The 26,965-nt window shown below is 38.6% G+C and overlaps 1 protein-coding gene across 9 annotated transcripts in view; it reads right to left on the reverse strand.

The window, feature by feature from the left end:
* The window catches only part of MAST4 (microtubule associated serine/threonine kinase family member 4), a 575,525-nt gene that overhangs the window by 246,377 nt on the left and 302,183 nt on the right, over positions 1 to 26,965 (reverse strand). For 5 of the 9 annotated variants that reach the window (XM_070519558.1, XM_070519560.1, XM_044772628.2 and 2 more), the window contains 2 exons: positions 26,163 to 26,194; positions 11,772 to 11,807 (listed from right to left, as the gene is read on the reverse strand). In XM_070519558.1, coding sequence (XP_070375659.1) covers positions 11,772 to 11,807; positions 26,163 to 26,194 — 68 coding nt within the window. The remainder of the gene's footprint in view (positions 1 to 11,771; positions 11,808 to 26,162; positions 26,195 to 26,965) is intronic. The other 4 variants (XM_070519562.1, XM_070519559.1, XM_070519557.1 and 1 more) reach the window with 1 other exon arrangement.

Below are 26,965 nucleotides of genomic sequence, written 5' to 3' on the forward strand. Positions count from 1 at the left end.
GTAACAGTGACAGAGGTTTTCCTGACGAAGACTTACATCTTACCCACTTATCTCCAGAAACCTCTCACATGATTCAAATTGAAGTCTGACAGACTTATCTTTAGAAAGCCTTCGCTGGTTAAGATTTTATGTACAGCAATTCTGAAGGGATAGTTAATGGAAGGAAGTCATTTATTACCAGCTAGGTTATTGTTTGAAGATAGTCTCTATTCCACCACCACCCCTGGAAAAAAGAATGCTGGATACTAACCTCTTTTTACAGTGTTTCCATTTCCCTGAAGATAATATGGCTTCAGGGCTCCTTCCATATTCTTAAAAAGCTGGTCATACCATCCAACAGGATCACCAGGTGTCAGTACTCCCATAGCAGTTTGAATGTCAGTGGGAACTATTTTCAGTCCCGCATTTGAGAAATTGGATGCTGTCCCTTTTTTATAGTATCTTAATACCTACATGCCTTCATGGCAGCAAGACTGCCTTCAATATAATCTGAATACTTTTGGTGATGGAGCTCAAGGATAGCATGGATAAATTAAACATGAATACTTTTCAAACTTCATAGGCTGCTGCAGATTAACAACTAGAAATTAATAAATGAAATCCAGTGTAATGCCATGCCCAATCTTGTTTTATCCCCAAGTGTGATCACTATAATAACTTCGTCAGGAATGAGTTAAGAAAACTCCGCGAATAAGAGTTGGCTGGGCTCCTTTTACCAACCTCATCACTCCCCTGCACCCCCTCAAAAAAAAAAAAATAAAGGAAAGAAGACATTTACCCAAAACCAGTGCAGAAATTCCTCTCCCACCACAAAGAATCAGGATCCCAGAAAGCACCAACAAAGGGGAACACACAATTGATAAAACCAATAGCTTGGAGGAAGAATAAGTAATAGGAACCAAGGTTAGAAATGAACTTTTAAAAGCCTTGTAAATATTTGAAACTCCATAAAAATAAAATAAGGAAAAATAGGGGGCCAGCCCCGTTGCCAAGTGGTTAAGTTCACGCGCTCCACTTCAGCAGCCCAGGGTTTCACCACTTCAGATCCTGGGTGCGGACATGGCACCCCTCATCAGGCCATGCTGGGGCGGCGTCCCACATGCCACAACTAGAAGGACCCACAACTAAAAATATTCAACTATGTGCTCTGGGTCTTTGGGGAGAAAAAGGAAAAACAAAATCTTAAAAAAAAAAGTTATAAAATAAGGAAAAATAAACTCAGTGAGAAACTAATACATTCTATGGACTTTAATATAAATGGATAGCATTAACTGCCCTACGAGTTCCTCAAGCAGTAGACACCTTTTGGAGTCTCACATCATTGTGATCTAAATGAGACACTGAGAAACTGACTTTGCCTTGTTATGGATAAAATAACTTCTAGGCAGCATGTTTTCCCTAAAATCTGGACCGCCATGAAAATGTTCACCTCCAGGGGCTAGCTTTGAAGCCAGCTAGCCCCTAGAGTTGCAGAGAAACAGGAATAATTCAAGTTGGATAAAGCAAGCTTTGGGATAACCTGTGTTTCTCCTACGCAGCTGTGTGGATGGGTCCCCTCCACAACACCAAGAATATCACCTTAGTTTTGCCACAACAGTTTCATAAATCTGCTTCTCCTTCCTCCCAGGTCCACCACTGTGTAATCTAAAGCAGACTCGCTCATCCTTGCTTCCCCCCAATTCACTCCATTGCATCAGAGAATCAGTTGCTAAAGATAGTGAATCCACATATAAAGGCAATTCTCTACTTTCCTGTTTCATACACTCCTGAAAATACATCCAAGGGTCGAATACATACTATCAGGGAATTTTTTTATTCAAATTTCCTAATTATTCCCCATATACTCCTCACTGATACACCTCAAATCAGTCCACATTCTTTAATTTTGTTCTTTCCAATCACAATCAAATACACACACCACTGGCCTAAGGATAATGAATGTCTGATTGAAGCTAAGTATTGGTCTCTTTGGGAAAGACAACCTCCCCCAGGCGTCGGCCGCATCAATTTTATGAGAGCTCCACTTCTTCTCACTGATACCAGCACGTTCTTTTCTCTCTTCTCTATTCAACTTTCTGAAACAATGGTAAGAAAAATGAAGTACTCAAAACACTGTTTTAATGCCAAGATGGTGATGCTCCTGAAACTGTTAGGTGGAAGAAAATGGTACTGACAAGCACCATCAATGGTATTAGGAAACAGAGTTTTCAATACATGAGGGAGCAGTTAAAGGGGGCACAGCTTCAGAGTCTTCTTTTCCAGTCCACAGAAAAGATGCTTTGGAGACAAGATGTCATGGGGCACAGCGGACTAGTTCTTCCTTAGGTCTTATGAAGAAATTCTTTTCTTCATTCTCATTGTACCAGTCTTTCCTTTCCGATATACTGTGTACTCTAAATGGCAATGATTGGGGTTTCTGTGGAGAGGGCCTCTGCATCAGTCAGCATTAGGTGCAGTGGCAAATAATTGGTAACCCAAATATGTGGCTTAAACAAAATAGCTTATTGCTTACTTATGCAAAAGAGGTTCCGAAGCAAGAAGTCCAGGGCTGGAGGGGTGGCTACCAAATCATCAGATTCAAGCTACTTCTACCTTTCAGTTGTATCACTCTTAGTGGGTAGAATCTATCCTCATATTCAACTCTTGGACCAATATGGCTGCTGGAGTTCTAGCCAACACAAATGCATTCCACACAGGAAGGAGGAAGTAGAAGAAAAAGCATCCCCACCAGCTGTCTATCCCTCAAGCAACTTCTGCTTAGATCTCATTGGCCAAAATGTAATACCATAACAAGATCTAGCTGTGAGGGAAGGAGGCTGGTAGATATAGTTTTTTAGTTGAGCACATTACCACCCTGACAAAAATGCCTTTTATCAGTAAAGTAGAAGGAACCCATGGATACCGGGTATATAGCTGGCCGTCTCGGCCAGTGTCTCAGCCGGTTTTAGTTCTGGTCATGAGCCCTGTCTCAGGGAAATCCGTGAAGCACCTGAAGGGTCCAGCCATGTTCACCAAAGAAGACACCACTGCAAAATGGGGCAACAGCCTTCCACAGCAGGGAAGAGCACACTGGCTCAGAGTGTCCCTCTGCAACTTTCCCCAAGCACCCTCACATGGGACAGAGAAAGCTGCAGTGACCTCTAGTCCTGGCCAACTCCATTTCCCCAGCTCATCTCAACCACATACTAGGCTATGCTCTGAAGGTGTATCTGAAAGGTTAAGACACCAGACCACATTCTCAGAGAAAACACATTACAGATAGTGGGGCGGGTTTCCAGATTTATCCACAAAGGCCTATTTCACAGGCAATGTAGTAAAAATGTATTCATTTGCCATTATCTAAAGTGGAATCGATTGGATTTCAATAGATTAGTCTTTGCTCTAATGAGGTGTGCAGAAGAGCCTGGATGGAAGGAAAAAGAAAGAGCAAGAAGAAACTCATATTTCTTCCCAGCTTTGTTCTCTGGCAAATGCACCTTTCAATTGCTTCCTCCCTGACAAGTAACTTGTCTTACCCTGTGTTTTCCCACAGTCCTTTCACTCTCTTCAGCAGGGCTCTGAAGCCCATTCAGAGGAAATCCATGAGAAAAGGAGGAGACAGGCCACAGACCCAACAAGCTCAAGCTAGACAATGCCTATTGGCAGGTGGAATCTCCCTGCCAGACCTGAGCAATGGAGATGAGAATAGAGTGGTGTTATGGGTTGAACTGTGTCCCCAAAAGATGTTGAAGTCCTAATTCCTAGTACCTATGGACGTGATCTTATTTGGAAATAGGGTCTTGCAGATGATAAAGTTAAGATGAGGTTATTAGTGGGCCCTAACCCAAGAGGCTGTGTCCTTATAAAGGGGGAAATTTGGATACAGAAAGAGTCATGCACATAGGGAAAATGCCATATAGCTGTGATATAGGGAATTCAAGCCAGACCAGTGGGAACTACACTTTGAATAGGCATCTATTTCTGGCACTCCTCAATGAGATTGGTAAATGGAAGTCTGCACCACCAATGCTTAAAATTCTCCTTGACAAAGTAGCAAAATGGATAACTTAGGAATTTAGGATAATATTAAAATTAAATTAACTCCTTTATGAAGAGGACTGAGAAAACATTAAAACATTAATCAAAACTGCATCCATCATTCTTATCTGTTCTCATAAAACACTTAAACATAAAAATAAAATAAAATTGCATTAGACTCAAACTCATTAAGCAGAGGACCCAGCATCCCCCATTGTATTTGGTGCATAGAAACTTACTAAAACTTGGAACAACTTAATGTAGGAAATCAGTAATTAATTGCTCAATCAATTAATGGCTTACTCCAAGAGAGTGTTAAGAGGTAAAGGAGATATGTGATTTCAAAACAATATTCTGCAAATATTTCTGGCACACCTGTTCCATGCCAGCACGGTTCTAGATGCAGAGAATATAGCAGGGAACAAACTCCCTGGTCCCAGGGAGCCCCATTCCAGCAGGATAGCAGCTAGCAAGTTACACTAATGATGCATCCTGAGGAACTATGGAAAACCCTCCCTGATCAATAAATCAGTCTACCAATCACAACTTGGCTAAGAATGGCTGCTGTGCTGGTTTCCGGGGAAATATTGTAAGGCCCCAAGTGTTAAAGCAAAACAAAGACTCTGTTGACTACTGACACCTGTTAAAATGCGTTGTTCAGAGTGATTTCCTGCACACAAAAAGTAGAAGCCTCCCTGAACCTAAACAAATACTGCCAACAGCTGCAGAAAAAATGTTAACATTGGAATTCCAGGGGCCGGCCGGGTGGCTCAGCACTCAAGTGCACATGTACCGCGTTGGCGGCCCAGGGTTCACCGGTTTGGATCCCGGGTGCAGACATGCTACCTCTTGCCAAGCCATGCTGTGCTAGGCATCCCACATATAAAGTAGAGGATGATGGGCATGGATGTTAGCGCAGGGCCAGTCTTCCTCAGCAAAAAGAGGAGGATTGGCGGCAGATGTTAGCTAAGGGCTAATTGTCCTCAAAAAAATAAATACATAAAAATAATATTTGGAATTTTATAAAATGGATTATTGAAAGTGAGGGAATGCCTCAGCCCCTAAACACTATACATGACAATGAGAAACAGGCCAGCACTTCACTCTCTGGCTGGTTCTGTTTAAGACAGCGATTCCATGGGCAAGGAGGCTACTCAGCTCAGATATGACTGGTCAGCTCCAGTAAGTACTTCCCAACCGGAAAGAAAATGTGTACCAAGAATCAAGAAACCACCAAGTAACAAGGATTTAGAAAACAGCCTGAAAAGAAATATACTAAAACACTTGTGGGGAGTGTCTCAACATGATGAGATTATGGATGAAAACTTTTATTCTCTAGACTTCTGTACTTTCCTATAATGGAAATAATCATGAAAAATGATTAACACTTTATGATCTAAGAATTTTCACAGTAAAATAAAATGCTACCCCACTTCTTAACTGCTAAGAGACTGTAACACTGAAAATACTTCAAGGAAAAATGATTTAATCATCAAAAGACACAAGCAAAAGCTGAATTCTCTGCTTTTTGAACTATCTTTTCTTTAAGTGATAAGATACGGGGTGATTTTGGATGCATTTTTTCCTGTTGTCTAGTTCTTGTACAGTGATCACCTGTGTGATTGACAGAAGTATTATTTAAGTTATTATTTTCTACAAAGACCAATTAGTCCTAACTTATTAAGATACTATAAGTTCTACATTACTGCTCAAAAAATAGACCACAATAATAGGAGTACACGTCTCAATTTATTCTCCAAAAACCATTCTTGGAAATGCCTCCGGGTTTGAATTACTTCCCTCTTTGAAAGGATCCATAGAAGTTCAGAGAGGTCAAAATCTACAAACTCTTCTGAAATTAGCTATTTCAACGGAACACAGGTCCCTGGTCCTCACCACCGCTACTCTGCCAGCAAATCAGCCCCAAATCTGATGAGTCAATGAGAGGAGATGGCAGGAGGGAGAAAACAAAAGAGTGAAGTGGTTTGGTTTTCAAACCTCTATCATATGGCATACATCGAAGGACTAAGTATTCCCTGATGATGGAGAAACACTGAGCCCAGTGCCAGCTACCTGTTTTATGACAGGTTTTTAAAGTTCATCTTAAGATGAGCTTTTTCTCCCTTCTGTTCCAAACCCCATTTCCCAATAATGGAATGGTAGGTTATGAAGCCAGAGAACAATTTGTGACATCTCTGCATCCCTCTACCTTCAAGGCCAACTTTCATCAGTCCCCCCCAAACAACTGAAATGTATGACTGTGTTCTTAGGTTAAGGTCAGTGCTCAGGGTTACAACCACGGGCAGAATGAGTGCTATACAAGCAAGAAAGAAGAGCTCTGGCATCCTCAATAGCCTCATTTGCACTCTACAGAGAAGGGGGATGGCTGAGAGGGGCCCTGAGGCGGGAGGCAATGGGACCTCTGGGGTTTCAGGAGGATGCAGATGTAGGACCACAACAAAAAGAAGGGCAAATGAGAGGATAACTTGAAGAATGTGAGCCACAACCTCAGGAAGCACCTACGACCCTCGCAGCCCTGCGCTCACTGGCCAGCCTCGTTTCTCTTTGAGGCTGTTCTCCCAATGGCTGGCTAGAGAGATTTTTTCCAGCCTTCATTTTGAAGGCTCTTGCTGCCAACACCTGTCTCAACTGTCACTGGCTGACCCCTTCAGATGGGAGAGCGAGATTCCCCAATATTAACGTACCCCAAGAGAACAGTTCTTTCTGCCACGCTCACCTCGGGTACGAAAGCCTTCAACTACCTGGCATTTCTTTTAATCAATTATACTGCTTTTGGGCTCATTTTACAAAGCCATCTGGCTTTGCAGATATCAATGCAAGGACTATGAAAAACCCCACTTTTTATTGTGGCCCCGCAATGGGGAGCAATCCACTTCAAAGTGTGTTAAGCTCTCAGGGTCCTGGTGTAGAAATAGCTCACTCAGACACTTCATTGTTCAGACATCCAAGGAGACTAGCCAGCTAGGAGATAAAAGGCTTCTTCTAAAAGCACCACGTAAAAGAAAATATTTGTTCAGTCACAGTGTCCCTACAAATGTGATCTTATGCTCCATGGCTGGATGTCTAAGAAGATGAAAATGAAGGGGCCTTAACAGATCTCATGGAGACCTGGTCAGATAAATTGGAGGTTGGGGATATGTGCTGTCCTAAATTGGAGAACGCTGAGGTGCCCTTTTCCCCCTGAATATTCTACTCATTCTTACAAAATGTTTCACACCTCAGGATGGCACTAAGGAGAAATGCTTTGACATCTTTTTTCACTACTGAATACAAGTGCAATTATATTTAAAATATCTTTTCTTTCTATTGCTTTGACAGGTTCACTTTTGAGGTTTCCTATTCATACATTTCAATAGTCCTGTCTCTTTCTAAGAGACAGTAAGCTGGCCTTTAACAAATTCAATACTAGGAGAAGGAACCAATGTGGGTTTTTTTGTTGTTTTTTGCAAATAGTTATTTCATTCATTAGAATTCGAATGTTAACAAAAATAACAACAGTAAATTCAAGGAGACTGACATTTAAACATTTAGATGTATAAATATATTGTGGGGATTAATAACTGGGGCCAAATTTAAAGTGTCATTTTAAAAAGTCGTCCTCTGACATAACTTAACCTGGAAGTTAAATGCAGCTGGTGGAACATGTCACCAGCTCACAATAGGTTTCCCAAAAGAGGTAGCTATTCCTCTTTAAGGCACAGAGAAGAGGGTCATTGACTACTGACCCAGTGGCTTCACCTGAATAAATGGAGCAGTTTCAACACATTTCTTAATGGCCAGAAGACCTGACGGCAGAAAACACAAGTGCTGAGGTCACGATTACAGCTGATTTATAATTTCTGCAATGAGCCCAGGGCAGGGTGGGTCCTCACTCCAGAAGAACTACATCTTCTCTAGTGATGCTACCCTTTCCCACTGACAGGCCTGTGCAAAATGGAAGCACTATGGAAGTCTCACATGCATTGGATCTGCTGCATCAATATTTTGTTCTACTGCCCATATGTAGGGGCTTAGCATATTCTCACAGTGGATCAAGGCAACACAAAGATGGGAAACTGGTGATATCTTCTTTCGAGACAACTTAAGATAGTGCCAAACACACAAAAGTAACATTTAATGAGAGTAATGGTTTAACAAGAACAAGAGAACAGTATTCAATTAGAACAAGGTTAAGTGAAGTTACATTTTACCTTGGCCATTTGTAGGCAACCTTTACAAATCTTAAATTGATAATGAACGTGTACAAAATATTGACCTTGATTCAGTTTTAACTTTTTAGTTATAAAATTTTTTCATCTTTTAAAAGTACAATACCACATAAGGTGGTTTTATTTCAGTTTGGTCTAGATTAAGGGTATCTATGATTTCAGGTGGTTCAGTTTACCTTATCTCATTAGGTCTAGGAATGATATCCCTGGCCTTAAGGACTGCTGCTTTGAACATAATACCTGAAATGTTTTTGGAGGTACATCATTGTTTTTTGGTAGCACAGTAATATCATCACTTGCTTAGTATCTTGATGTAAGGCAGAGGGGCTCTACATAACCTTAGTTGATTCATTTAAATCAACATATATGATTATTTTTATCCATTGTTGCAGTTTGGGGCACATCTCGCCTCATTCCTCAAGTCCTGTGAGCATTATTTTAATTATTCTAGTGCTTATATCGTCCCAGTTTATCACTTCAAGTCCTCTAATCACACTGGCTTTTTGAATATGTTGGTACACCGCAGCAACAAGAGTTCTTCTGGCTTCAAGAATAAAACACTCTGTTCACTGCCTGTGGACTCCTATAGTCACTCTAACCCCTGATCACAGATGGCTGTTTATGTTTATTTGTTTTACAAAAACAGAGAGATTCTCTATTTTAATTTAAATAATTCCATCTTCCAAAGTCTTTATAATTGGGCATCCATGGAGCAAATTAAAAACTTAAATATTTGACAGTCTTATAAAAGAAACATTTATTATTAATCTTATGATACCCTTACTTCATTGTTTTTTACTGTGATTTTACGTTCTTGTGATAGACTACATATATTTAAAACCAATTTTAACAATGTACAATTTACACACATGCATAAGTATACTTAAAATATACTCTATTATATTTTTATATTTATCTTTATCAACTCTGCCATGTTGATGATGATTAAAACTTGAGAGCTGGAAACATAATTTGGTTTGATCAAAATACAGCTCATTTGGAAACACTAGAAACATGATATGCCTATTATTTAGCACAGTTTATATCATTTGTCTCCTCTGATATAACATGATTGACTCTTGGCTTCTGGTAGGCTCAACTTGTTCAATGGCTTATAATTACCATTTCCTCTGTCACTTAAATTTCCCTGATTTGCCAGCCGAAGTTCCTTCAGTTCGTTTATCTGTCCTTTATAGCTCAACCTCCACACATAGTTGAAAGCATCCTTGCTCTTTAGCAAAAAAAACCAAAAACAAAAAAACTGAAACAAAAAAATTTTCCCTATCCCAATCAGTTATGTTCCAAAAAGAGTCCTGACACCTTTTAATGGAAAGTAATGTAAGAGATACAAATCGGGGTACACACACCACCTATTAGATGATTTCATATGAGTACTGGGTGGAAGCCAGGAGGTAACTGTTCATTACCTTCTTTAAAACAGAGAAGAAAAATTATATTTGTTTTTGATTTAATGAAGATTGTAAGTTCATGAAGAATGTTTAAATTTAACTCTAACTTTACTAAGTCCTTTTTTGGTCTTGATGTGAATAATTTAAATTAATTTCCCCCTCTCTTTTCTAAATTACCATCTTTAATATTTATACATATGCAAAATTGCCATGCCAACCCATTTATTTGAATTACAATATGATTGAAAGTACTAGGAATCTCATTTTTTAAAACATAACTGTATTTTCTCCAAGTAAATCATTCCATAATAGTCACAATATATTAATTATTTCACCATTTCAGTTTTGGCTGTACAACAAACTAATGGTTTTCTAACTAACCAAGGATACATGAGTAGAATCTACGTGGGGATGTCCTTTCATTTCCACAAGCAAAATACAGACCTTGTGTATATCTGTATATGTGTTCATTTGTAAGACAATATTACTTTCATCTTTAATTGCAGGCAGTTTAGTGTTTTGCTCCAATATTTCAAATGCTTTTAAAAAAGCACAAAAGGTATTTATTACCTTCATATTATAACAACTGAAGTTTGGGAAAAGCAATTAAGAATATCAGTGAATACAATTAAGTTAATATCACATTAACAGAAATTTAAAATTAAAAAATTGTCAAAAACATATATTAAACAACTTTACTCAAAATTTCAACTGTGACAATTTCTTAAGTCAACATTGTTTAAGTTTTACAAGAACCAAATCATAATAGATAGCAAAATACATGGTTTATAATGCACTTTGGTTACAGTTCATGGTTCACAGTACTGTACTTACACACCCCTCAACCAATCCAGGTACAAGCATATTTATAACTCGATACATAAACAGAAATACAAATTACTCATAAGGTTACAGTCATTGAAAGCTTTAACTACCTTAGTTTTAATGCAATAATCCAATTTGTGGATAGATTAAAATATGTCATCCTGTATTCCCATTTTTGCATCTTGAGGCAATTGTACAATTATCATGAGAAAGTAAAACCACATTTAAAGAATTAAAATTCACAGAAGAAAAAACCCTTGGGTTATCAGTAAATATCTTCCGATTAGTAACATCAAGTAAAGAGATCCCCAAATGGATAAATATTAATTCTTTGGTTCTATTTATCACATATTGTTATAGTAACCTCTATATTCAAAACATTTAAGAAAAAATTCCTCAACTTTAAGTTTTAAAATTTAATTTAACCAGAATATGAAAAAAATGGCTGAAAACAACCATGAAAAGACCAGTGAAGGAGAACTTACCAGACATTACAACTTACTAAAAAGCCACCGCATTCAAAACAGAATATTGGCACAGAAATAGACAGCAATCAGAATAGACAATACAGAAACAGATCAGGTATACATGACATCTTTATATGTGACAATGGTAACATTTCAACCCCATGAAAAATAAAGTTTCTTATAATAACTAGGACTTCAGTAACTGGTTTTCCCTCTAAGGGGGGAAAAAAGAAAGAATCCTACCCTCATATCATGCACAAAACTTAAAATTGGAGTCAGATTTGAATGTTTTAAAAAATTGGGGAGAAAATTTAAGAGAATATTTGAAGGCCTTGGGATGGATGAAACCACCCTAAGCAAAACAGATAACTCAGAAGCAATAAAGAAAAAGATAGACATGTGATTAAACAATAATTAACAATTTTCATTTGGCAAAAGACATCATACACAGAGACAAGAACTGTAAAATATTTGCACACATACAGCAAAGGATTAACATTTCTAAAACACAATAGCTCCCAGAAATTGTGAAAGAAAAACACAACCAAATAGGAAAAAGAGCAGTAGAAATGAACATGAAATGAAGAAAGAGAAATTCAAGTGGACAATAAACATATGAAAATATACTCAACATCAGTGGTGGTGAAGGAAATGCAAATTAAAGTCATGAGTAGAGATCATAAGATTAGCAGGAAGTAAAAGGAGCAGTGACATGCAGTGCTGGTGAGAATGTAGGAAATGGGTACTCCGTGTGCAAATGTGATTTACTATTCCTTTGGGGCAAATAATCTAGCAATATCTATTAAAATTAAAAATACACATACCGTTTGACCAAGCAATTCCACTTCTGGGAATCTATCCTATAGGAAACAAAAAGGACCAGTACGTAAGGATATAGGTACAAAGATGTTTACTGCAGCATTGTTTGTTGTGGGGCAGAGGAGGAGCGGGGACTGGAAATGACATGAATGCCCATTGATGAGGAAATGGTTGAAAGAAATGTGACATAGCTCTACCTAGAGTATTATATAATTATGAAAAATAATGGGATAAATCTGTAGATACTGACTGGGAAGACTGATAAAGAGAGAAAGACAGTAGCGACAACTGCAACAAATCAATGCACGTGCATGCACTCATATGTGTATGAAGGAAGGAATGGAAGAACACAGACTAGGGAAAAATGACTCCAGAGGGCTGTGAGTGCAGACAGGGACTGGAAGGGATGGGGATTATTTAATTTCTCTTCGTATATCTTTGTGTTATTTCACTATTTACTACGAGCACTGTATTAATTTTATAATTTTCAAAAACTTATTTAAGAAAAAAATATTAGCTTTCATTAGAGGTAGCAGAGTAGTAGCATTTCCAGACATTCATCTTTAGGAAAATAGTAGCAAATAAACAAATATTCCCTTCGTTGCTTATGCCAGTCACCACAGTGTTCATTTTTGATGCCTTACCCAATACCCATTCCCTCTCTCTCCCATAGGTGAATCGGCCATGTGGTTTGGGTGGGACTGACTCTACCCCATTCCCAGGGAATCCTGAATGGTCTAAGTAAGTTCTGTCCACCAGAAATACAATTTAAAGACACTTAGATAATTTTAAATTTTCTAGTAGTCACATTAAAATAAATCCAAAAGAAATGTGAAAGTGATTTTAATAATGCATTGGTATTCTAACCCAATATACCAAAAATACTATCATTTCAACATGCAATTAATTTACAAATTATTAACTAGATATTTCACATCTCTTTTTCACATCTTAATTTGGATTAGCTACATTTCAAGAGCTCAAGAGCCACATGAGGCTACTGGTGACCATACTGGATGGCATTGTTCTAAGCTAATGAGAGTAATGCTATAAATATTACCATATTCAAGGGTGGACACATAATTTAAGATTGTCTAATCAAGAGAAATCCATAATGGTAGGAGAAGAAAAATCCTCTCTTGAGAATAAACAAGAAACAGTAACCCTGAAAACTGCTAGCAGCTGTCTATGAGCTAGGAAAGCAGCCTCCACTGGGACGAAGGAGAAACTGGGTCCTTGTGTCAACATTGAACCTCTGGACCAAGCTCTACAAGATGACTGGACATTTTAATTATATGAGCTGGTAAATTTCCTTTGTTTTTTTCAGCTACCATGAGTTAGGTTTTCTATTACTTATAATCAAAAGTATCCCAACGGATGAACTCATCTATGGGCAATGTCAAGTGCAAACAAATATTTTCTTGCTAAGTGAATTAACTCAAATGTTCAATATTTCTTCCATTTATTTGTAGTTAAGGTATGCTTTTGTTAAACTAGGCTTATTTAATAACATTTTTAGGCATCCTCTGCAAACATGCCCAAAGAAGATTTCCACAGACTAATTCCTGATCATCCAGGGTAACTTTCCACGGTCACCACATACCACAGTATTTCTCTGAGACAACAGAGACATGCGGTGTCACAACAATCAATCAGCTCTACTCTCACTTCACCCTCTTTTCTGGTCCCCCCTCACTAGACCAGGGTTCCCCAACTCTGGCACTATTGGCACTCTGGGGGTGGGGGTGTTTTTCTGTACATTGTAGGATGTTTAGCAGCAGCCCTGGCCTCTACTACTCACTAAATGATAGGAGAAAACCCATCCTCCAGTAGTTGTGACAAACAAAAATGTCTCTAGACGTTGTCAAATGTCCCCTTAGGGTACAAAAATCACCCCTCGTTGAGAACCACTGTTATAGACCAGCAATCAGTTCAAATGTACAAGTGACCTTCACTGTTTTCTAAGACTCAGTCATTGCAGCAATCATTAAAGCATGATGCACACCTCTCTCAGTGTTCCCTGCATCACAACCTTTGCAGACCTTGTGGCCCACTGCTCTACTAGACATAAACACATGAGGTTCTAGACGTGAACCTTGTCTGGTCATGCTCTTCCTCCTTTATTCTCCGACTACGCTGAGCCTGAATTCTCCATTGCAGTTCTTCTTTCCAGAAGAAATGTGTATAATTCCCTCTAACTTAAGCTTGAAATTATTACTTGTGCTGCTCCCAGAACCACCCACCCAACCATTTCTCTTCGGCTTCTCTCAGGGAATTTTTCTGACAAAGTATTTGCTCACTGATGGTCACTCATTCCTCAAGTCAGTCTCCCCTGGCTGGGTCACACATCTCCTCCATCAGTAAATCTTGGGGACAATTCTATCCCCGTCTCTCTAAACTGTATTAATCCACACATTAGTCTCCCTAATCCATCTCTAAGACTAGAGTTTCATTATAACCACTGGAAAACTCTTCATAGCTCCTCAAATTGATCTATAGATTTAATGTAATTCCAATAAAAATCTTAATAGGCTTTTTTGGTAGAAACTGACAAACTAATTCCAAAATTAAAGAACCCAGAATAGCCAAAACAACTTTGAAAAAACTGAACAAAGTTGGAAGACTAACACTATCTGATATCTAAACTTATTATAAAGCTACAATAATTAAAACCATGTGGTATTGATATAAAGACTGACATAAGGTCAATGAAATAGAGTAGAAAGGCTGTCAATAGACACACATACATGGACAACTGATTTTCAACAAAAGCAATTCAGTGGAGAAAGTATAGTCTGTTCAACAAATGGGCTGAAACAATTAGATACCTTTTTGCAAGAACATGAGCTTTGATCCATTCTTCACCCCCTATAGAAAACTAACTCAAAATGGGTCATAGACGTAAATGTAAAATCTAAAACCATAAATCTTCTGGAAAAAAACATTGGCAAAAGCCTTTGTGACTCTGGATCAGGCAAAGACGACTTAGATGCAACACCAAAAACATGACCACTTAAACAACAAATTGGTAAAGTAGACATCAAAATTAAAAATGTCTGCCCTTCAACAGATGCTGTGAAGAGATTGAAAACATAAGCCACAAGCTCTGAAAAAATTCATCAATCATCTTTAGCAGCTTTATTTTTAATGGCCAAAAACTATAAGCAACCCAAATGCCCATCAGTAAGCAAATGGATAATCAAACTATGGTCCATCCATTCAATACAATGTTATTTAGCAAAAAAAAAGTTATGAGCTATTAACATATGCTACAACATAGATGAATCTCAAGATAATTATGCTGAGTGAAAGAAACTAGACCAATAGAAGTAAAGTATAAACAGTATCATTCCATTTATTTAAAATTTTAGAAAATGCAAACTGAGCTTTAGGGATGGAAAGCATTAGTAATCACCTCAATTGGGCCTGTAGGGGTGGAGGGAGTGACTACAAATCGCTGAGGAAATTTCAAGGGAGATGGATATTTCATTACCTTCGCTCAGGTAGTGGCTTCACAGGTATATACATGTGTCAAAATTTATGCAACTGTGTCCTTTAAATTTATTTATTTACTTACTTTTTTTGATGAAGATTAGCCCTGAGCTAACTGCTGCCAATCCTCCTGTTTTTGCTGAGGAAGACTGGCCCTAAGCTAACATCCATGCCCATCTTCCTCTACTTTATACATGGGACGCCTACCACATCATCGTGTGCCAAGTGGTGTCATGTCCGCACCCGGGATCCGAACCAGCGAACCCCAGGCCGCTGAAGCAGAACGTGCGCACTTAACCACTTTGCCACCGGGCCAGGTCCCTGTGTCCTTTAAATTAAGTGCAGTTAACTGTATGCCAATTATGCTTGAATAAAGCTGTTTTTTTTCTTTTTTTAAAGGGAGGGGAAGCCTCGTTAGCTGTTGGGGAGAACATTAACGCTAGACCATGTAGGGTTAGACGGCTCCCGGGACAGCTGAAATTAGTTCAGGATACATGGGATTTCACGACAGGAAGCCGTTTTGGTTTTCTTGTTTGTTTTGTTGTCTCAAATTCAGGTGTGGCCTAATACAAATAGAATTCACAATTCCTGGGTACTTAACATAATGCAGCCTAGGTGACGTTAAATTGTAGCTAAAAGGTGCATGTTGGGTAGGGAGAGACTAGACAGAGCCTCAAGAAGTTCCAATTTGAACTCTCTTTGCTTTAATTCTCCTTTTAAGTATCTCCCAAGATAACCACCCCCATCACCATCCTCTACCGTGGTCTTACAGATATGTCTGACCAACATCTCTCAGCAGAAAAACTTAGAATACAGCTAAGTGACCTCAATACTCCGAGATAGTAATTAAGCAACATGCTTTTAACCAGATGTTTGATGACAGTATTTTTCCCTGTGATTCTATTAGAATTAACTGCATTTACATACAAATTGGTAATACCTTGGAATCCCACCTAAAAAGGCCACCATTGTTCCCCTAAGACACGAAACCCGTGTACTGATCTATTAGTTTCATTTCAGCATGCAATGTCAAGTGCATTTTTAAAATAGACTCCATTGCTTCTAAACGCTTCTTTAATCCACAAGGACTGGTTTTAGCATTTAAACTAATTTATCCTAGACATAAAAAGCCGTCAGCTTATTCTCCCAGATAATTGATTCTTGATTTGTTAAGATACTAAACACTATGCTTTATAGGATGAAATACAAAACCCCTGGCGAACTCACTCGTGTGTCCCACGCCAAACAAACATTGTTTAGCGCCTCAGCAGAGAGGCCGAGGGAGACTGAGAAAAGAAGCAGAATGCTCCTCCCTTTGATCTGCTGCCACCCAGGGGAAGGTCCCCACTGCTCCTGCAGTGAACATTATCATTTGTTCCACAGCAGCTACGCAAGGACTTCACATGCTGCCCACTTCTCAAAGCAAATACCCTCCTCAGTTTCTGAAAAATAAAAGTAAATCCCAAAGATAACCTCTGCCTCAAAGCTGACTTTCCTAAGTAAAAGTACATACCACCGACACCAACAACAATAAAAGACTGCACTGGAAAAATCAGGCTTTAGTAAGAATTCAGCACTCAGTGCCAACGTCACCACAAGGTTAATCCACTGATCTGTATGACAGGACAAAAGTTAGAAATCATTTTTCCTGCACAATAAAGAGCATGAAGCATATGCCAAATTAATATTTTCTAATAGAGTACAAACACTTTCACATAAGCATCTACAAAATATGCAAATATTTCTTGAAAGTTTATAGTTCTAGAAGAAATGCATTTCAAAACCTTTCCCTAAATATAACATGTATATCTGAATTTATTATCATTAGAATTTTTATTCTTAAAAAGACATTAGAATTTATCTTTTTGTGCCAGGTCAAGGTCATGCCACCCATTTCCACAAGCAAATTAAATCCACAGAATATACTGCATAAAACTTTTTCCTAACTGCGTAGAACTCCCTTATGGTACTAGTCAAAAGTTACCTGGGTCATGTATGAAGTGAGGCAGAGCCCAGAAGACCAATGGGAAGAGAAGTGAACAGTCGCTGGCATGTTCTATGGGCACTTCTGTTCTAACACATTAGCATGGAAAAGTCCCCAGCCTCATCCCAGGAGAGGAGACTTTATAACAACATGTTAAAAGGCAACGCATGTGTATTCAGATGAAAGTAATGACCTGCCAGAATTCTCAGAGGGTGAGGCCCCCATTGCAGAAAAGCAGAGAAGGAAACCCTAAAATAATTTCTTCCCAGCTGCTTAGGTCTGAGAGTCAGTGCAAAAAGAGTAAAAGAGTAGGGCCTTTAATTCTCAGGAGTAAGAATGGCAGAGGAAACCACAGATTCTAAGGAGAAACACCAACACACAAGCACAATCTGTCGGCTACACTCCCCGCCCCCCCCCCCCCCCCCCCCTCTCTACGGTTCCCCTTAGAGGGCCCGAGTCACTACAGCCAGCGGGGTAAGAGAATAATACAGAATTCAGCCATTCTGCTCAGTCTCAGTGGATAATGGACACATTTGGGGATTGCCGTTACTGCGGCTGGGACTGCCATAGCCACCCGTGTAGCTATCATCAGTCTCTTTATTAGTCTGAGTAAACTGAGCATCCTGGTAGCGCTGGGGTGTGGCTCAAGGTGTTTCCTTTGGTTGCAGTTTTAAGTGTAAACTCTTAAGAATTTGAGGTCGTGCTTTCCAGAATGTTCAAAGAATACATGATGAGCACGGGGAAGTCAAGCCTCCTCTGTGAGGTCTACCCTTTATTTGATCCACACTTGAATGTCAACACTAAAATTCATGTCTTTATAGAACAAAACGCACCCACACCCTTGCTGATTATGTCTCTCTGACTAAAGTGTGTTGCCCTCCAGAAGGAAAGATTACTTTCCAGCCCCTGGTGGGGAGGAACCCTAAATTCTGGGCACAGTTCCTAGTCAAGGAACTATCTGAGCACAAGCAAATCTCAAATCCTCTGAGGTGATAGTTCCTCACTTATGAAACAAAGGTCTTCTTAATCAAATTTCTAGTAAGGCTTCTTCCAGCTCTGAAATCCTATGATTAAAATTTTCCATATGGACATCTATAATATCCCACTTCATTTTCCTTAACACCTGTCTGTCCCAACACACAATTTCAAGAAGTGACCTGTATACCATGCTAAGAAGAAAGATGGGCAGGTCTAAAGTGATGGATTATTCTGGAAGAGGGGCCACTGAGCACAGGGACTTCCCTCACAGCCTGATGACACAGAGCCAGAACATGGGTGGGGTCTGTCTCCATAGCACACCTAGAAACTTCCTGTTATCAAGGTTGACCATCACGAGATAAAGGCAAAAGATTTACCCAAGCGTATAGGGTAACTGCCCTCTTTAACTCCTCTCCATTGACAGAAGAGTTGGCAAACAAAACAGGCCCTCAGAACATGCTACTCAGACGATCTAGCTTTAAGGGAACTTCCTCAGCCTACTTTGTGGTCTTTTGCCTAACTCTACAGGACAAAAATAAGTGATTGTTGGGGGTGGGAGGGCTTAATTCTCAACATGTTTTATTTATTTAACAAAACACTTACATAGTACTTAACTGCATGCAGGCACTGTTATAAACACTTCACAAATATTAACTAATTTAATCCTCAAAACACTCCAGGAGAGAATAGTATCTCCATTTTACAGATGAGGAAACTAAGACACATGGAGATTAAACTCTCTGAAGGTCACACAGCTGGTGAAATGGCAGAGAGAGGATTGAAAATCAGGCAGTGTGGCTCCTGAGTCCCTGCTCTGAAATGTCTATCGAATAACAGCCTGAGAAGGTGGCTTGTAGTGAGAAAGCACAGGCATCCGCCTGCCTCAGTGGGTCACCCCACACAAGACTTGCTGAAAACGACTGCTCACTGAAAAACTCTCCCCAAATTCCTGTTTGATTCGGATTTGTTGAAAAGTTATCCTAGTATAGATGAAATAGAGAACTTCCCCTCTTGCCCTTGGGCATCCAGAAGCCCACTGTGCCACTGCATACACCCTGAAGCTTTCCTGAGAACAGGAGTTTCCAACTTCGGGGGGAATTTCAGACTCGCCTTGAGAACTGGCTGAAAGTCCACAGGTCTCTGGCTTCCCCTGACCCCACCTGCAACAAACACACACACAAAAATTCTGATTTGCACTCCCCCAAGCGTGTTTGGAAATGCACACGTATTTTGATAAACCTCCCCAGGTGATCTAAAACCCCTATTCCCCTGGAGCGAAACTAAGGTCCTCCTGTAATTTTTCAAGGTGAGAAGATCAATCTGACATTGTTTCCATCTCTCAGGTCTCCTCCCCAGCCCACCTCACAGAAGACGAACGCAGGCGTGATAAGGGATGCTGCAAATACATAGCAAATACCAAACTGCCTATTCGATGAATATATAAATGCAATTGACATTCTTTCACAGTCTGAAATCCTCTCTTTACTCTCAGGATATATTACACCATTCTCTTTTTATATAAACATGCCACTTTAAATGCTAATTCAGATGCAACACTCAATTCTTTCTCATTTTGTTTCTGCATTTCTAACATTCAAAATGACACTGGACTTCCATTTGGCTTCGACAATAGGTATTTTGAATTCTTGTTTCAATATTTGTGGGGGTTGGAAGGAAAAAAGTACTAAGAAAGAAAGTAAATTTATTTTAAAACTTATCCAAATATGGTTTACATGTCCTTATTTTGCTTGAATTAAGCTCCTTCTCTCTTTTTCAGGAAATGTTGCCTTCACCTTGCTGAAAATCTCCTAAATCTAATTCAACTCAATTGTAAAACCAAGGTGATCCTCTCCTTACATTCTAGAAATAACCTCATTTTACTCAAAATACTTTTCTAAACAGCTCGTCAAGGCAGTATGTTCTGGCTGAAACACAACTGGCCTAAACGTAAGTCTTTAAAAAATACACAGACCCATATATGCCAATTACATTAACCCAAGCCTATTCAATTATATAGAAGGTCACTTCCTGTCTTGTCTCAAAATGAGGAATTCCAATCTAAGAAATACCTTAATCCGGTGCATTCAGTTCAATATATCTTATAAGTCCAGCATGCCCAGCTCCACCCAGAAGTTTCCAGTAACCATCAGGTTCCTCTGCCTCTGTAGCCCTGACCACTCTTCAACAATATTCTCTCCCTCTTCTGCTCACTCTCCTCTTCCATCCCATACCTGGACACCCTTTCCTGCCCCTGCCCAAGAGGGACAAAATTAGAAAGAAGTAAAATAAAGTTATCACTCTGTTGATACATTTATTAATTTATATATGTGGCAAAATGGTTCTCGACAGCTGCTACCCTATCTGGTAGCCTTGTCTCTCACCAGCCCACCAGAAGCATCTCATTAATCAAGGGTCTGCAGCTGTGCTAAACACAGCCCAGGCACACCCTGCCCAAAGGTACGCACCTTTCGTACATTTCAACGAGACACCGAAGAGAAAACATCTTTAAGATTTGACTGATTGGGTTCCTAGCACGGGGATATCCAGCACTGTGGGAGGTGTGGTTAAGATGCTTGCCTTCTTTGTAGATAGGGAGGTGGACTTCCTAAGAGACTGGAAACCATTGTATGCCAGTAGACACCTACCCTACTTATTCCACAGCCAGCCCTACTAGACCCCATCCACTTTCAGAACAATAATGAAAGGGTAAATGGAGAAGAAACAAAACTCTAGAGAGAGAAAGAGTTACTAGATACCAATATTGCTGCTAGATCAAGAAATTCAAATAAGCCAAGAAGACTCCTACGTTGCTTTTTAGTAATTTCGATACTCCCAGCAATTCCTCAGCAAGCAGCACTTTTCCAGGACTTCTCTGCACAAAAGGAGCTGCTTCTGCTTTGGGTTTTTGCTGCTGGATATCCCTTTAAAACATGTGTGGCCAAAGACCATAAAGCCAAGAAACTCACCAAGTGTCAGTCACTGTTTCTACTAAAATAAAGTGATAACTGCAGATAGTTTTATGGATCCCAGATCCACAGGACTCCGTGAAACAATGCACTCAGGCTCAGGATTAAAAGACGCAAAAGAAAGCCTATTTTAAGCACCAAGGAGAAGTTACTTTCTAAGAATAAACAGTGCAGTTTCCTCCTGTGTGTGGAGAAATCGCAAAGATCATGAAATACCAAGATTGGAGGAGGCAAGGGAGGCAGCCCCAGCCAATTTCCTGCTCCTCTCTCCAGGGAATTTCATGAAAAAGAAGCTCTTTCTGTCCTGGAGAGCTATTTATTTGGCAATTAGTAAAACACAAAGGGGTCCTTTGAAAATTACGAGTGGCTGCCAGGGACATCTGGGTTCTGCTCCTAATCATCCATTAGCTCACACCTTGGGCTTTGACCCTTTTCCAACTGTCCCTGCCTGAAAACAAACACCTCCCAGAGAGTTTTTCCACTTAGAAATGTCATTTCTGGACCCAAGTTCTAAATATGAGTGAAGATTAGATAAGGAACCCACAACACTACTAGCACTTCTATGAATACAGACGGTTTAGATTCATTGTTCCTAGAAAAATCAAAATAACGTCAAGAGAGTCTACGCATTCCACAATTTAAACCAAGAAGGACCTGGCCTGAGCCGTCCAGCCATGGAACCACGGTTAGCCCTCACATAGCAGACCCCATGATAGGAACTAGAGAGAAAAGGCAGGCGGGTTCACTCTGTGAGGGGCTCCCAGTCTAGCCGGGGTCCAGGGAACAGACTCGTGGACGACCCACAAACATCTATACTGTGTCCATCACTCTACTGGGCACCTTGTGGGAGAAAGAATAGTGAGTCACTTCTCCTAAAAGGCAACAAACCTAGTTCTGCAGATAAACGTCGTAATGTACCATCATATATGCTACCATCTCATTTGCCTCATTTCCTCCAGCTTCAGGGTGGTACATCATAAAGTACTTCGAGAGTACCATAATTTATCATCATAATTTCCCCTAAGATGTTTTGGCATTAACCAATAAGTAGTGCCACAGCAGATATTCCTATTACCATAAGATTGCACTTTTTGGGGCCAATCTTCATCATGAGATAAATAAAGAATACAGCTATAGTACATTCTTTCGTTCTAAACAGATTAACATTTATACAATTTTTTTCTTCAAATTATTTTTAAGACTCCATAAACATTTAGTTAAAAGTTTGAATTCAACCTTCATATAATTACTGAGCATTTAAAAGAAAATATTTCAAGGATATCAGAACACAGAGGGTATATTATAAACACCCACGTACACACCACATAAACGATATACATGAAACTGCCTGCAGAGCCCTCTCAAACCGCAGCTCTTTCATTCCCTCCGCTGATAAAGCTTACTAGCTTTACTGTAAATTTGCTTCCCATGCATGTTTTTATATTTTTACTGAAAATGTTCATCTTCAGAAAAAACATAATATCTTGTTTTGCATATTTTTAAATTTTACAGTGTAAATGTTAGCTTGGATCTGGAATTTCCATTTAGCTTTTACTCAGCACTATGTTTTTGATAAGTATACTTATTGATAACGTACCCTACTTCATTCATTCTACCTGGTGTACAGCATTTCATTGTATGACTATGTCACGATTTATTCAAGGGATGTACAGATTTTGACAAGTAGCTGAGAGGAGGGGGAGCGAGACAGAGGTTCCAAGGAGAGAGAGAGGGGGAAAGTGCCAGAAGTATCTGGGATCAAGAGCCTTGGCAAATGGCTATTCTGTGAAAGGTAGAAGAGAGCTAGCTAAAACCCAGCTATACATGGAGCAGAGTAGAGATGGAATCTGGAGACTTGAAGTTGGTAAAGGGCTGGAAAAGCCTCTGGAAAAATTGATCTGGGGTCCCTTGGCTATCTAGTAACATCTTGCCCAGACAGCAGCTCCCTTGACTTCTCTCTCCTCTGTTGCCCTTTGCACCATAAAACAAAAAAAAAAAAAAAAAAGCACAATCATTGCCTTTGCAACCTTTTAAAACATATGAAATAACCCAGACTTCAAGTTAGTTCTTGAGAAAATGATCATAAATTCAAATCAGTGGGGATCTGAATTACTTTTTTCTAGACAGAATAGTTTGCTTTTTTATACTTTTAATTAGTAATAAAAGTAAAAGCCTATTTTCTGTGTTCTTTTGTGAAAGCTTTAACTTTTATATATGCATATATAAAATATAAATATGTGTTTCTATCATATGACTTCAATCATAAAAATTATCTTTAAGCTTATTTAAAACAATACTAATTTTTTTAAAAAATCTGATAAATCCATAAGTGTCTGAATGATGAAAATATATTTTAAAAATATCATCCTTCAAGGGGCTGGCCCCGTGGCCGAGTGGTTAAGTTCGCGCGCTCCGCTGCAGGCGGCCCAGTGTTTCGTTGGTTCGAGTCCTGGGCGCGGACATGGCACTGCTCATTAAACCACGCTGAGGCAGCGTCCCGCATGCCACAACTAGAAGGACCCACAACAAAGAAGATACAACTATGTACTGGGGGGCTTTGGGGAGAAAAAGGAAAAAATAAAATCTTTAAAAAAAAAAAATATCATCCTTCAAGGCATACAAATTAGAAGCGGCAGATGTAACAAAATCAGGTGCCTTCTTCCAAAAGCACAGCCTTTCTCAAGGTACACACCATCTGACAAGTTCAATCACGTCTCTGTGTAACCATAAACAATGAGCAGTACATCACACTGGGCAGTTGCTCACTGTTAATGTGGAAAGAAGACAACAGAACAGCTGGATCAGATCCTCAGCCTTTCTAGGAGGAGGTACTGACAGGTCTGAAAGCACTGATGCAATAGATAAACTGAGGAAGTGTTAACAGGTTCAACAATCAGGTACTGTTATGTTGGCTGGTACCAAAACCCAATAAAGACATACTCGTACCCTTCTTCATTAGATTTGTATGAAAACCACTCTAGGATTTATTTTTAAAAGCATTTTCTTTTGCTCAAAGTCATAAAAGAACCTTGCATGAAGAGAGTAATTACTGGCATTCTGTATGGTGGTCACTGAAAGTGCTGAGTGGCGTTAAGCCCCAGAACATCTATATCACGCATCATTAATTCTTTGCGGAATATTTGTATTCAATAGAAAATACAAAATAGCACGTTGATTTTTGGTTTGCTTCACTTGGAAGTATTAAGTTTTTCAGAATGCATTTAAGAAAAAAGGTAGACTTATGTTGACATATATATTATGCTTTATTCCCATCATCTGATTGATAGACCTATTGATTTTTATTAGGGAGGACATTTTCAATGGCTTAAATGTAATTCTTTCTCTTATTAAGTATTCAAAGCATGGACTCCAAACTTATGCCATCTTCCTTTTTTTTCATTAAAGATTCCATGCTTCCAAGTAGAGATATTTAAATATTTTCTTTATATTTCCCCATCAACTCATGGCTATCAGCTAACATTAAGAGAACTGAGAATTACACAAGTGCAAAAGGAAATATAGCCTTTAAACAGATATGGGGAATCTAATTTGCTAATTAACATTACCTTAATAATAATTTATAGGAAACACACCAACTCAGAAACAGGGGGAAAAGAGTGCAATCTATTATAAAAGCTAAAAGAAAGATTTGACTGAAGTTCTCAAGTTTTCAAGTAAAATATAAAAGACAAACTTAGGATGCTTTCACCATTAAATAAAAGTATGAGGGAAAAGAGATTTTTTTCCTATAAAGATACTTCATGTCCTGTTATTTCTGTTTTTCTTGTTTCTTATTTCTCATCCTGATGGGAAATGTCAAGAAGTTTGGACGTTTCCCAGTCTAGGTGAAAGAGTCTAATAATGATGCAGAAGAAGGGAAGTTTCTGATTCTACGGGCATTTCCTATGGCAAACTATTAGGCCATTAACCTCTAGTCAAAGGAGATCTAAGCCGGGAGCTAGTGAAAATCTATCCAGGCACGTTCTCCAAGAATAATAATCCAGTGTCCTCCTGGCAGCCTAAATTTATAAAAAAGGAGGAACCAAAATGGACAGTAATGAAATGCTCATGGTGGATGAAGTTTTGGTTCCTAGATAAAAAAGCTGAAATTTTCCAAAATTTAGTCAACAGAATGAATTCTATCTTTCAACAGTCACCATATACATTTCTAATTCTCCGAGTTGACACTTGTATAAATTTACCTTAAATATTCTAACATTTTTAAAAGAGGACATTGCCCCATCTATTAAGTTCTTCAACATAAATTAGATATCAAATCCAAATATTTCCACACCAGCCCTCGCATAGTACTAGTTGATAATAAATCTACCATAAAGTTAGTGGAATATTAAAGGCAATTTCATTCTGCAACTTGCTAATGGAAAAAACTATGATTTATTAGCCTTAAAAATAAAACGTTGAAACACACTATAAAGAAATCAAGTCAAGCTTCATAAATCTACTATTTCTATACAAGAGCATTACACGAATCAGTTCAGTAAGATCCAGATGTAACAGTAGAAAGTTTAGCTGACTCAAAGTCTTTATCAATTCAAATGCAAAAGTATATCATTTACTCTGCATAAAAACTACAGTACAAAGAACAATCATAGATTTCCTGATCATATAGAAGAGCACTAATTCTTGATTCAGATCAATTTATACTATGTGCAAAGCAAATAACGTTTTTGCTTGATTACATAATAGATTTTTTAAATTTAAGATTCTCTCAGGAATAAATATTCATTTTGGTTTACAATGCCCATAAGGAACAAACTCTGGAAAATTTCTGCAAGTTTTCTTGAAATCATTAATATTTGACATTTATAAATAAACACAAAGTTTTTTGTTTTCTTAATTCATTTGTTTATCATTAGTTTTCCATTTACCACTGAAAATCTATCAAGTCAGAGAATAATCACATTACCAACTGTACCAAATAAAATAAAATAAGGAAACAAAATTATGCTACTTACAAACTTCCTCTTCTGGGGAGACTCAGCTCCTTCTGCAAAAGAAAAAAACAAAACAAAACATATGTATGAGATGCTACATTACCCTTGGACTGCTAGGACACTGAATGGATGACATAAAACGTACCGTCCTTCATGATGCTTGATTTGGCATTTTCTATACTGAAAAGATTTTAGTGTCATAATTTTATGTTGGATCCCTTCTTACACTGTTCTCTTTATACACTGTGTTTAAGGTACGAACACAGTTTATCTAAATTCAAGAGCAGAAAAGACATTAATCCTTCCAAAGCAATGACAGTAAAATACTGAGTTGAGTTCACAGACCTATGATTGAACATAAGGAAAATCTGAGGAACCAAAGGACTTATCCAAAGAGGAAACAGATATAAAGAGGAGGAGAAATTTTGCAGGATTATAATTACATGCAAAGTGAAATGAAAAGGGCAGTTAAATCAATCTATTCGCCCCCAACAGAAATAAAGTGATGCAAAACATTGTACATAGCTAAGATTACACTTTATTTAAAAAAAAAAAAAAAAAAAAGCAAAAGGTTTCCTTCTGGTATTGTTTCTTAAATGTGATTTAGGATATTTAAAAGTAGGTTAGTGAACTTCTAAAAAGACAAACAGTAACAATTAACAGAGTGCTTTATAGTTTTAAAAGGGTGCTCTTACACTTATCCCAAATTAAGATCATTATCTACCTAACTATAGAGAGGCTGTAGAAAATTTATAAAAAAACAACAACCAAGCAAACAAGCCAACAAATCAAACAAAGAAAAAAGGATACAGAAATATCTCCAC

Source organism: Equus asinus, chromosome 10 (assembly GCF_041296235.1).
Source record: "Equus asinus isolate D_3611 breed Donkey chromosome 10, EquAss-T2T_v2, whole genome shotgun sequence".
NCBI classification, from domain to species: Eukaryota; Metazoa; Chordata; class Mammalia; order Perissodactyla; family Equidae; genus Equus; species Equus asinus.